Source organism: Ambystoma mexicanum, chromosome 4q, assembly GCF_040938575.1.
Source record: "Ambystoma mexicanum isolate Mex_15411 chromosome 4q, UKY_AmexF1_1, whole genome shotgun sequence".
Classification (NCBI taxonomy): domain Eukaryota; kingdom Metazoa; phylum Chordata; class Amphibia; order Caudata; family Ambystomatidae; genus Ambystoma; species Ambystoma mexicanum.
Window position 1 is genome coordinate 314,277,632 of NC_090928.1, and position 12,430 is coordinate 314,290,061.

The following is a 12,430-nucleotide window of genomic DNA, read 5'->3' on the forward strand; positions in this document are numbered from 1 at the left end:
AGTGATTAGTAATAGAAAGTTGGCAAAGTTAATGGATCTTAGGTCTCACCTATAACACATATGACATTTTAATTGAATTTTGTATTTGACTGCTGTCTCTGTTTTGTCGGCGTCCTATTAGAGGCATGTAGGCCAAGTGGGTTAATCCATGAACAATCATAGTTTGAGCACATGCATTTAAATACATTAAATGTTGTTGAATGTTTAAGATGGCGGTATTGAATGGATAGTTAAACTCGAGGAAGACATTCTAAATGGTATGGTTCATATGCTGGTTAACATATTTAGAAAAAATACTTATATGAAGTTATGTAAGCATTTTGGGAACAAGCATGTCAATTTAAGCATTGATAAAAAGTGTGATACTGTAGCAATTTATTGGTCGGACTGTCATTCAACGAAATGCAGTATTATGGGTAATTATTAATCCCACTTCCATTTCAACATGGTAGCCTTGAGAAAGCCTAATTGATGAGAGTAGCCTCTAACGTGCTCACTGGAACCTTTTAGGAAATAGCTGTTCCCAAACTGAATTATGGAGTTATCACAATACATAATGTGATGAGAAATACATAAGGTTTAGAGCATACATAACCACCCCTCCACTTTGTTCAATTGCTACATACTTTCATACAGCGATTCTTTAATGCAGGATCAAAGGCAATCAAATTATCTGAATTGACCCCAGAACCAGTTAAACATCCCCCCAATCAAAACAATTCACAAAAGATCCCATGAGCCTAAGCAACCATATATACATTTTGGATCTATTGATATTGCAGTTTTCAAAGTTACATCATTAAGTCAAGAGCGCTTATCCTTTGCTGGGACAGTATATCTATGGTGGCCACAGATGTAGACCTTCATGATCAGCTTCATTTCATTTTTTAAAAGAAAAGTTGATGTAAAGATAAGAGGTACTGGGACAGTTTCTTCACGGCCATGGTATCCCATAGTTACTGCAACGTGTGGCCTACTGTTAGCTGGACTTTTTTCCAGATAGCATCAGCTGTACATTATCTATAGCAGTTGATAACGCTTTAACATCCAGTATAGGAAAAGGAATTACATCTTTGATTGTTGCTCAGATTTCGTCCCAAAATTGTTTAATTGAGAACATGATCCCCAGATGTGAAAATCATCCTCCTCTCTTCCTTATCCCCATCAGCACAACCAAGAGTGCTTGCTGTACCATCCATGCAACATATTTGAAATATAATACCATTCAAACATAATTTTGTTGAATATGGGTTCCATTGAAACAATTCATCAACTGCACACTATTCCAAAATGCCTTACTTCTCACTCGGATGCCACTGCAGGAAAATGTGAAAGTCCTATTTCACTGCAGTGATATCAAACACTCACCCACACCCCTACCTTCTACGCTGCGTGCAACCAGGAAGTCTTCGAGGAACGAACACTACCTTTCCTCCCGAACAGCTGACTCACACGATAGACACCCATATACAAGGTAAAGTGGCAAATGGCTGACTATCAACATAAGAGAAATATTCCCCCTCAGTGGAAAGAGTCCCATCGTAGACAGGTCAAGCCCTAGTCTGTTTTTTTTTAAACATGGTCAAAGTTTGTTGAAAAAATATTTTTTGCACTTGGAGAAATGTTGTAGTGCCGATTGCACTTGCGCTGGTGTAGTTTCTGTAATACTGCCCCATATCTTGCGTGCAGTAGTTTTGGGATGCAAAACATCCCCACAACATACTTAAAGCATACTCTTGATGTCAGAACCACATCTGCTTCTGTGACTCTGCTGGAGTCTCCAAAGTCTCCACATAGAACGGATGTAGACATAGTGATCGGGAAGACCACAGGTTTCTGTGCGCAAATCTGCTTCATGCAGATAATACAAATTCATCTTTGACGTACATGCACGGCAGACATCCGTAATACCAGCTGCCATGAAAAAATAATGTGGCAACCAGTACAACGGACCCAGCGTGCTATTCAGAAAGACTAAAAAGCTTTATTAAGCTCTCTACTAAATAGGTGCTCCCCTGCTCTTCTAGAATGATTAAGGACAACATCTCCTCTCTTGCCTCAGCTCTTGCCGATTTCTGTAATCACTCCTTCGCCACTTGCTCTTTCCAGCTATCCCTTAAGCACTCCGTTGTGCACCCTCTCCTAAATAAACCATCTTCTGACCCTTCCTACCCAGCCTATCTCCACCACCCCCTTCCTGGGTAAACTCTAGGAGAAGTTGGTCCTCCCCCAACTGATCCTTCCTACTAAACTCACTGGTTCCTTTCATGACTATCGATCTGGATTCTGGGCATCTGGATGCATGGAAACTGCTCTCCTGAACACCTGTGAAGACATGCTCGCAAATCTTGAATCGAACTCTCCTGCTGCTCTCATTCTCCTTAATCTGTCCTCTGCCTTTGTCACGGTCCACCACTCAATCCTCATAAAACGTCTGTTATACCCTCTGCATCAAGGACTGGGCACTGGATTGCCTAACCTCTTGCCTCACTAACCACCCCTCCCAACTGCAGCTGGGCCCTTTATCCTCCATCACTTCACTCTCTGTGGCGTCCCCCAGGACTCTATCCTATCGCTATGGCTATTCAATAGCTATCTCACCCCTATTTCCCACCTGATCTCCTCCTCGTCTCCTCTTTTCCAGTGTAATGCTGATGGCATTCAGCTTTCCTTCAGACTTCCCTCTACCACCACCTCTTCCTCCTCTCTCATCCCCTATTGTCTTTCTTCTCTTCAGGCATGGTGTGCAGATAATGAACTCTAGCTTAATGCCAGTAAAATAGAGATCCTTCTAATTTGGACACCTGTGTCCTGTTTTCCTCTTACCCTCTTACCCTCTGTCTGTCTACCTTGGGCCCTCTACCCTCACCATCCCGTGAGGCCAAAAACCTCAGGGTCATCTTCAACTCCTCTCTGCTTCACCCCTCATATCTTGGACCTTGCCAAGAAAGCCCATTTCCAGCTTTACCTCCTTAGAGGCATTCTCCCGTTCCTCAACTTTCCCCAAAAGCGCAATGTTTCCAGAGTTCTGGTTGTCTCTAGGCTGAATTACTGCAACAGCCTCCTCAATCTCCCCCTTTCCTCTCTACCCCTCCTTCAGCTATTCCAGAATAGGGCTGGAAGACTTATCCTTGGCCTCAAGCCCAGGAACCGTACTACGATCTCCCGCAAGGATCAAATTCAAGACCCACTGCATGGGTTACATGTGATATTTACTGAATGGAAAAATAATGAAAACTTGTTTAACTAAACATTTTGAACATTTTTAATTTGTGGTGCCCCCGTTTCCCTTCATATATAATCCCACCGCAACCCCCTTGCCATCCGTTTTAACCCCTTACCCCGCCCCATATATATTTGATAAAGTTAGTTTTTTTTCATTGAAAATGTTTAGGTGAAAATGTTGGTATATATTTTCCATTCAGTAAAATCACTGCATAACCTCTGCATCATCCACAAGGCTTTCTGGGACCTGGGACCATGCTATCTCCAACTTGCTCTGCCTAAATACCTCCCTGCTAGAGCCCTCCGCTCCTCTAGCTCCAACTCTGCTTGTCAAACGCTTCTTCAAGCAGAGAGTGGGTGGCGGCGTCTCTCTTCGGCTGGTGCCTCTCTTTGGATCCGCCTCCCTTCCCTTCTCCGTTTCGAACCAGACCTTCTTAAATTCCGGAAACTTCTAAAAACTCTACTTTTGTCTACCTTTTTCTCTTCCCCTTGCCCCTTAATCACCCCACTGCCGCTGAAACTGTCGGCCTGGACCTTCATTAATCTCACAGGTGTCAGGCCCCTGCCCAGTCGACACCAACATCCTCTCCCCCAGCACTGTGCATCCCAGCCTTGGGATTCCTCCTCCATTGCACTTAGCCAGCAGTCTCCTCCTCTTGCTCCCTTCAGCACTTCCCCCCCCTTCTCTCACCAGCACTTGCCCATACCTTGCTCTCTCCCCCTGTTGCTCTCCTATCTCTTGCACTTTTTTGCAGCACTTGCACGTCCGAATGTCACAAGGTAAAGTAGGACCTTGAATGTTTATTTACTGTTTTCTTTTGACATTATTATTTATTCCCCTGTTCCCTCCCCACTTTGCCTTGTGTATAGCCGCCTAACAAATAAATCAAATCAGATCCTTTACATAGGGATCCCTGGCTCTCCACCCGCATCAGAATACAGTGTCAATGGAGATGCATGTGAATTCACTGTATAGGTGGGTAAAACATATATTTGATTGTCCACCCTGCTTCATGCAGGGAATTTCTTACAAAATGGTGTGGTCACACAAAAATCCACTGAAACAAGGTTTCTGCTAGTTTTCCTACATCCACACAATTGAACGCTATTATCTAAAGAAGGTTGTTGGAGAACGTACCTATTTTGTATTTGAAAACTGTTGATGGCATTTGGTTCCCATCCAATCCAGGTTTTTGAGATTTTAAGAAAAACTGTAACTGCAATGCATTCATTTTTGCAACAGAACATATTTTGCACCTGTGCTAGGATTTGGGCAAACATTGACATAGTGCAATGATGGATTACAAGAATGTTTTTGAGACTAGAGACGTGTTTGCCTTGCGACTGCGCCTGCACTGGTGCAATGCTTCTGTAATACCGCCCTACATGAATGGGCCCTGAGGCATGAGTGATCTCAATTCGTCCAGAATCGGGGAACCTCATTGAGGATTGGCTGCAAGGTGCATGCAGTATAATACAATGGGACCTGGTATGCAAGCACTGTCTCGCTTTTATTTAATTGCAAACATTTTGAAATCGTGTGCATTAATATTGAAAGTAATTTTTGTTTTGAGCAGCAAAAAAGAAACAAGAAGCAGAAGAAAATCTTTTGGCAGAAGTACATAAAAGGTAGGATAAATGTTTGAAAACAGATTTAAGTACTCAGTGGTCCGAGGCTTTGCTCGGCTTGTTTTACCATTTTAGATGTAGTACAAAGTTTATTTTATCCCAGTCACCTAAAAATTGTAATACCTGTTATTTTATAGTGCTTGTTGCCACAGTTTTTTCGTTTCCTGGTGTTGTAAATACCCATTGCTTATATTACTAATCTTTATGGTACTCGGTGTACTTAATGTGGAAGGATGAAAGGCCTGCATCAGCAGAGCTCGCCGAAGTACTAGACAGTGGCGTGTCCAGGTAGTGCACGTGCTAAACCTGGAATCTGATTGGCCACCCCATTATCCTAAACTATTGTGTCTGTGTGCTGGTACTTCATGCCACCCCAGCATAAGACAGTGCCCCACTTGGGCCCCCCTAAGTAAGGCCTACTCCTACTTTCCTCTGACTAACCGACTCTCCTGAAAGATCGCCTACCACCTTATACTGCACACACAAACCCTCCACAGAAGGCTCGCTTTATAAAGAGTCCTAAAACCTTAAGTATAGACCATGATTCCATAGTATATATTTGTTGCTTCTACAATAGTGGTAGGTTGCATTGAACGTTCTAGGACTCTTGTTCAAGAGGGTTCACCAAATTTGGCATGCAACTGATATGGAGAAATCCGAACACTCATGCCGAACTGGGTGAAGCTTCATCAACCTTTTAAATGCACTATTTTGCCCACCACATCTCAAATATTTGGCTTTCATTTTCGAGATATTTGGCACAAATCTTGGCAATAGCATACAAAAAGTAGTACTTGCTGCATACATGTCAAAAATCGCATACGCTAAACCCTGGATACTCACGGTGTAAGGTAAAAAATACTACTTGGAGCCAGGAGAGGGCAAAGAAAATTAAGTTTATGCTTCCAACCACAGACCTATTGGCAAATCTCCCAACATGAAATGCATGTTGTAGCAAGGTTGGAGGGAACAATTACAATTCATACTGGCCACCGGACACTTCAACCAGGAGCTGCAAGTTTGGAGGAGCTAAATAAATTCCAAATGTTACTTCTCAACAACATTTACAAATATTCACAGTACATAAACAGATGTGCACACACCATGCACAAGTAGTCACCCACCATACACCTCTACAAATACACAGACTTCTTATTTGATTATGGATCAAACTTTTATGTGCATGACAACATGCTACTAAGGCATAAAACAAAATGCTAAATGCTTCATCCATGTAACAACATGATTGACCATCACACATCCAGGCTGCTGCAAACAACTGCCCTGTGGAAAAAAACAAATTGTTGATCTTGTTAATTGCTCCATAAAGTGACTGGCCATTTTAAGGCTGCAGAAGTAAGGCTCGGACACAATGGTGACATATTTGTGGTTACAGACTTTTAATAATCAAAAAAGGGTTAGGAAAAAAGGCCTCTGTATCCCTAAAGCTAAGCGAGGTTTACTCCCTCAAAGAAAACTAATTTTATCGTCGGGGTATCCAAAAGCAAAAAGTCTCACTGTTGAGTCTCAAAAGCCTACTTCTGTCCCTCCAGCTCAGACTAGGTTTGCATTCTCCTCTTTCTCTGTTCACAGCTTCCCATTCGTCTCCAGTTTGCTCGCCCAATGTATGACTCCCACAGTTCCTCCTCTGAGGAGTGTTCTCCCTTCTCATCCCTGCTGATCTCATTTTGAACTCCCACGCTAGTTTGTTGCTTTTTCTTGGCACAATGACATTGCGTGAGAAGCTTGAGCGCTCATGCTAATCCTTCAAAGTGATCGACTCTCGATCATCTTTTTCTCAGTACTTCTTTTCCAATTGGATGTATAACACTTGGTTCGTATTTCAGTCTTGACAAGCATGTTATTTTAACTAATTTGACGATAAAATACATTGGCTGTGGCTAGCGGGGGAGAAGGCAGACTTGGTAATGTAGAAGGGGTTGGTGGCACTGAAGCGGGTGCATACCGCGTCTCCTGTGAATAGTCATTCCCAATACCATAGGGGGCTTCCTTCCCCATGTGATCATACCTTGGTGCACCCCCCCACCCCCAGGGGGATTATTGTACTTTAGACGCACAACCTTGATACCATGGGAAAGGTCTCCCCCTTGGGGAGAAGGGACGACATCCTCCGATTCGTCACTCCATCCACAGTGATGCTAACGGAGGCATCAAAACAAGGTATGTTTTCCTTTGGAGCAACCCAACACTTAAATATAAATATATGCACACACCCACCAAATCGTTTGTATGCCACTCAAAAATTAAAATGTACTGTTTTCTCTGTTTATTTGACAGGATACCTACAGAGCCCAAGCAATGAGAATGTTGAGTCAAAAAAAAAGTCCTTGGCCAGGCCTAAAACCTCATTGTCCTCGACAACTACCACACTTCTGCATCCACACCATTAACAAATAAGGCCAACATTCAGCAATCGTGCACCACCTCTCAAATACAGCAACATAAAATACTTTATTTTACAGTACTCAAAAAACAGTTTAATGTTACTTAATTACAGGCAATTCTAAGCCACCACAGCACCAACACAAACTCAACCCACACCCAACCTCGCAAAGCTATGTATTTACTAATGTGCAAATTTGAAAGACCTTTGTCACTTTTGCACAGCATATAAAACACATCAAAACATTTTAGGCACAAGGTACAGTCCCATAGTGTATTAAAAATCAAAACTAAATTGTCCATCATGTTTTATCCATTAGATCAGGGGTCTCCAACCTTTTGTGTGCAATGAACAAAAGCAGCCATTCTTTGGTGAAACATATTGGCGCTGAGTTGGCGGAAAAATAATTGCAACACAAATTGGAAATGTAATACACTTTAAGATTGCTAATAGAACATTTGCAGTACTGAACAGTTATCTAGACAATGTTCAATTCTAGTAAAGAAAGCTTGTAAGGCCTTTAACTTCATTTACAGGAAATGTTGAGGAAATCGAGTGGTCACTAGACACTTTTAGACGGATGGGACCAATCAAGCTTTTCAAAAATATAGTAGGACTAAATAAACATTACCAGAGGCTTCAGATTCTCGGGCAAAATATTTTTTACCAATGGCCAGGCAAGGCACCACAAAGATGTCTGACAGCCAGAGGGGCTGTTGGAGATGCAGGAGTTTGACAAGCAGGCATTGTAACAAATAACTAATTCACAGGAAATTAAGATATTCTCTTAGAACTGTTGAACCGTTCAGAGGTCACTAAAGAAAGAGTACATTTGTTTGAGTCTTTGTTTGAGACTATCCAGAACAGAGTTATTGGCAAATGGCGTCCCCTAGTTCAAAAGGTCCAGGTTATTAAAAGGGATGCCTGCCTCATGGTTTCGATGCAGAACATCAAATCTCACAAAGAAAATTGAACCAAGATTGAGTGGTGTGTACTCGGCTGGGCAGATTTATCGTTTCAAAAGGGCATATGAAAATTGCTAAAAGATGAAAAAAAAGGGGCTCTTTCAGGGTTCGCATATAATCTACAAGTAGAGTCCTGAGTGTCCAACTGTCTTTGGTGACTTAATACTTTCCTCATAGGGAGACGATTTAATCGGTATAGTGTTCTTTCATTCAATGTTTTTTTATGAGTATTTTTTACTGAAAAGTGTATATAAGGGCCACCCGGGGATAGAGGAAAAACAATAGGGGTGGGAGGCTTCGGGGGGTGGACACCCCCCCCCAAAATAAATCTATTTTGATTTTCTTTTGGTAGAAAATACTCGTAAAAAACCCATCGAAATTACAACAGTCGATGAAATGACATAGCACCATTTATTGTTAAGCGCATAAACATGTCCCTATACTTGGTGCATGCACATTTCCCCAGATAGCGTGGCAATTGATTTAGCCCCTGCCTCTCATGATTGATAGTCTATACAAGCTCCTCTTTTCTTGCGGCTAAATCCAATCATCCATCAATGTTTTCTTTTTCACTTTTTCAGGACGTCAATCAGCAGATAGAAAATGTTTGCCAACTATTGCATTTGGCTTTCCACACATCTAACAAGCCACTCTGTCTCCCCGTCTGTTTCGCTTTTTAAATATTGACGAGTGGTAGAGTGTCCTCAATTATAGAATAGCAAATTCCAGGGAACTTTGGACTGGAGTGATTGGAGTGACAATTCATATCTTATCTTATAGTCACTGAACAAGTGAGGGGCAGGTGCAATAATAGAGGTCCCAAAGTTCCCATGGCAAATTAAGGGCAGTTTCACTCCATAAATTAGAATGGGAGCCACCATTTGATTGTAGAAAGTAACCACAGGGTGCAATGAGAATGTACCATATTTCTGATGTACTGTTGACACATGTCTGGCCATACTTCCACCCTAGATCTCAGAGCCATCTCCCCTTCCTCTTTTTCTAATACTGGCCTTAACTAGGACTCTTTTATTGAGTATACGTGGTCTAATATCTTAGTTCCCAAGCATAATTTGAATTTGCCCTTATGTTTCTCCTTATGTTTTCCCCTGAGGGGCACAAAATGTAATTTATTATTATTTTACATTCATTTATAGGTCATTTTCCTTAATGTATGCTTCTAGAGCTATTGGCCTCCTCTGAAGACCCACCAGGGTCTTATCCATGAGAACTAAGTCATCAGCATACATGACCCAGAATAATTTTAAAGTAGGTCGACTGGGACTGCAGGTCAACTGTTGAAATATCTGAACCTATTGTAGATTTGTGATTATACCATCAGAGTTAAAGGTAGAAAAAAGAGACATAGGAAAATGTGAAAGCCTGTGCCCCAAACTCTACAGGGTGCCAAGTTAGGCTAACTGAGTTTTGCAAAATTTTGAAAACAAACATGCCATATTTGGTGAACATCAAAGGACGCTTGCATGCTGAAAATTGCAGGAAATTGCATTCCGGTTTCTTCGGACCAAAAAAAACCCGGTACTTTTGGGACTGATGTACTATCTCCAAATTTTCCACTTTTGAGATTTGTGCCATAAACGCAACTCGTAGGCAGAAGTGGTGAACATCAAAACAAATTCTGATTGTATCGCGCAAGATCAATTACATTTTTGAGATTCAAAACAATATTTGATTTTCTGTGTGTAGTAGAGATGAAGGCACACATACATTTATTCATTCACCAACTGGACCACTTTGAGAATGTCCCCCAATTTGGGAAAACACAACTTATGCCAAAATACCACTTACCCCAAATTCCTGTGTACCTCTATGGTCTCTGCTCTATTAGATGGCCATCTCTGACCGATGTGAATTTTGTAAATATTGATGAGCTTTGTATCGATTATATTGAACATTTGTAATGTCTGTATCTTGGTTTATGGATTTACTTCTGAATACACTTTCGATGATGAAACAGGTTTTCTTCATAGACCCAACAACACCTCTTGGAAGTGTTCACCTTAAAAGGCTGTTCATTTAATACGTCACAACTAAAACATAAAGAAGGCTTTGAAGACTTTGGTCTCTTGCCTTCCTATATTTGCACTGTTCTCCTTTCCAGAAACCAGGGTTCTGAATTGACTCCACGACCTCTCCAAGACATTGGTGCCATAATTCGCAATAACTTTCTTTGCTACCTGTTTGGCACATGCTATTTCCTCCTCAGAGATTTTGGTTAAATAACCAGTTACTCAACATTTGAAAAGGACAAAGGATGGAGAGCAGGATGCAAGAGTAAGTACTTAATCCAACCTGTTAAAATATATGCGGTTGCCCATGCATCGCGCCCCCTTTTGAAAGCTTTTTTTCTTCACTGCAAGCAGCCCCAGGAAAAACCAATCTAGTGTGATGGCTAGAAAGCAATGAACAAGAGTGCCAGGAAGATCATGAAGAAAATTGGTTTGGCTTAATTTGCTCCACCTGCCAGACCCTGGTGTGGCGTGCTTGCAGGCCTACCATAGCCTTGTTTCTGTCATTGGGAACCCTTCAGAATCCAGGAATACATCGCTACTGCCTGCTTTATCAGATCATAAGTGCTACAGGAGGAAAAAACCACCTCAGCCCACAGAATTATTTGGACTTTGTTTAAATCCCACTAGATCGGTCCTTATTTTTCTTCATGTCACTAAGCTCATCTTTGATATTTGTCATTATGATATAGAATAGATGTGCTTATTTTGTAGTAATGCTGTTGCCACATTGCACGATGTAGCATTTCACAACCCTGACATTTTAAGGTGCTTTTTGGGGCCATTCCAAATGGATTTTGGAGGAGTGTGTTGTGATAGCAACCCTTCAAGATGCTAGACTGCAATTTCATAAACACATTTTCTTTGCTGGATTATTAGTGTGTGCAGATCCAGAGGTTCTGCAATGACTTTAGGGTTATGCAAATCAGTTGTGCTTTTAGGGAAGCTGTCCTCTGTATTTTTCTATTGTCCCCTATATCAGGACACCCTTGTTGGTAGCAGTCATCAGTGTCTAGGATTTTGAGTGTTCCACGCTTCTTTCTTAGGCGTTGCTGTTTCTTTCTTGGTCATGATTAAAGTCATCTAGGTGATGCACTAGTCCATTTGACAATTCTGCTAGGTTACCACCACCTGGTACCCTTATGTCTTATGAAAAGGCATCATGTAGATATGTAGATGGCTAAACACCAGTGGTGTCTAGGTGTCCCACAACTGGCACAAAATGAGTAACTTGCCCCGCTATTCCCCAAGATCAGTGGTTTTCAAAGGTGACTCCACCTCTGTAGAATCTCTTAGGGCTCATGTTCTGAAGTACGTGTCTCGCTCCACTTCAATGCCTACTTCCATCCTTCTGTGTTCTTTTGTCTGATTTCTTCTCCTCTTGCTCTTTATGCTTTCTCACTCTCTTCTGCTCCATTCTCTTCTCTTTCTCCTCTCCTGTTATTTCTCCTCACTTCTGTTCTCTTCTTTCCATTTCTATCTGTTCTCTACATCGTTCTTCCTCTCCCCAACCCTCTTACCTTTGTTTCGTCTCTGCTTCATCAGCACCCTGCCATGCTCTTTTGTTTCTATCTCGTCCACTCCGCTTTTGCCAATCCCTACTACGTATCGCTGTTTTTGTTCCACTTCTGCACCTATTTACTGAACCACCATACTCCAACCAGCACCTCTGCACTGTGACTACTAACTCCCTCTGAAACTCTCTTTTGTGTTCTATTTAGAAAGAGCTGCAGGGCTGAAGTTGGGCCATGTGCGATTGGGATAATCTGTCCGATTCCCCAGTGTGTTTTGGTTGACTGCCCCACGGCTAAGGGAACCGAACCTACACAATACATGTCCACATTCTCTCCCAGCAGTAATTATTACAGCAATGCTTGCTGAAGGCGGCCAGACCCTAAATTCGTAATCTCTCCCCTGCATCATTTTCGCGCTCTGAAACACTTGTGTACGAGCGCGATAGAAATAAAATATCAATCAATCAAAAAACTTCACTCTGGCATTGTTTGGCCCCCACTGACTGGTAGACGTGGGGTCCAAGACTCTGCCTGCATGTGGAGCCTGAAAATTCCTGACTCTTTGACAACCAGGATTATTCAGGAGCACCATCCAGCTGGTGGATGACACCAATGGCGATGTGTCTCCAGCAGCAAATTTCTTCAAATTGTCTGTATGTTTAG

The 12,430-nt window shown here is 42.0% G+C and overlaps 1 protein-coding gene across 3 annotated transcripts in view; it reads left to right on the forward strand.

The window, feature by feature from the left end:
- The window catches only part of LOC138468510 (formin-2-like), a 609,148-nt gene that overhangs the window by 502,273 nt on the left and 94,445 nt on the right, over nucleotides 1–12,430 (forward strand). For all 3 annotated transcript variants that reach the window (XM_069609015.1, XM_069609013.1, XM_069609014.1), the window contains exon 11: nucleotides 4,803–4,854. In XM_069609015.1, coding sequence (XP_069465116.1) covers nucleotides 4,803–4,854 — 52 coding nt within the window. The remainder of the gene's footprint in view (nucleotides 1–4,802; nucleotides 4,855–12,430) is intronic.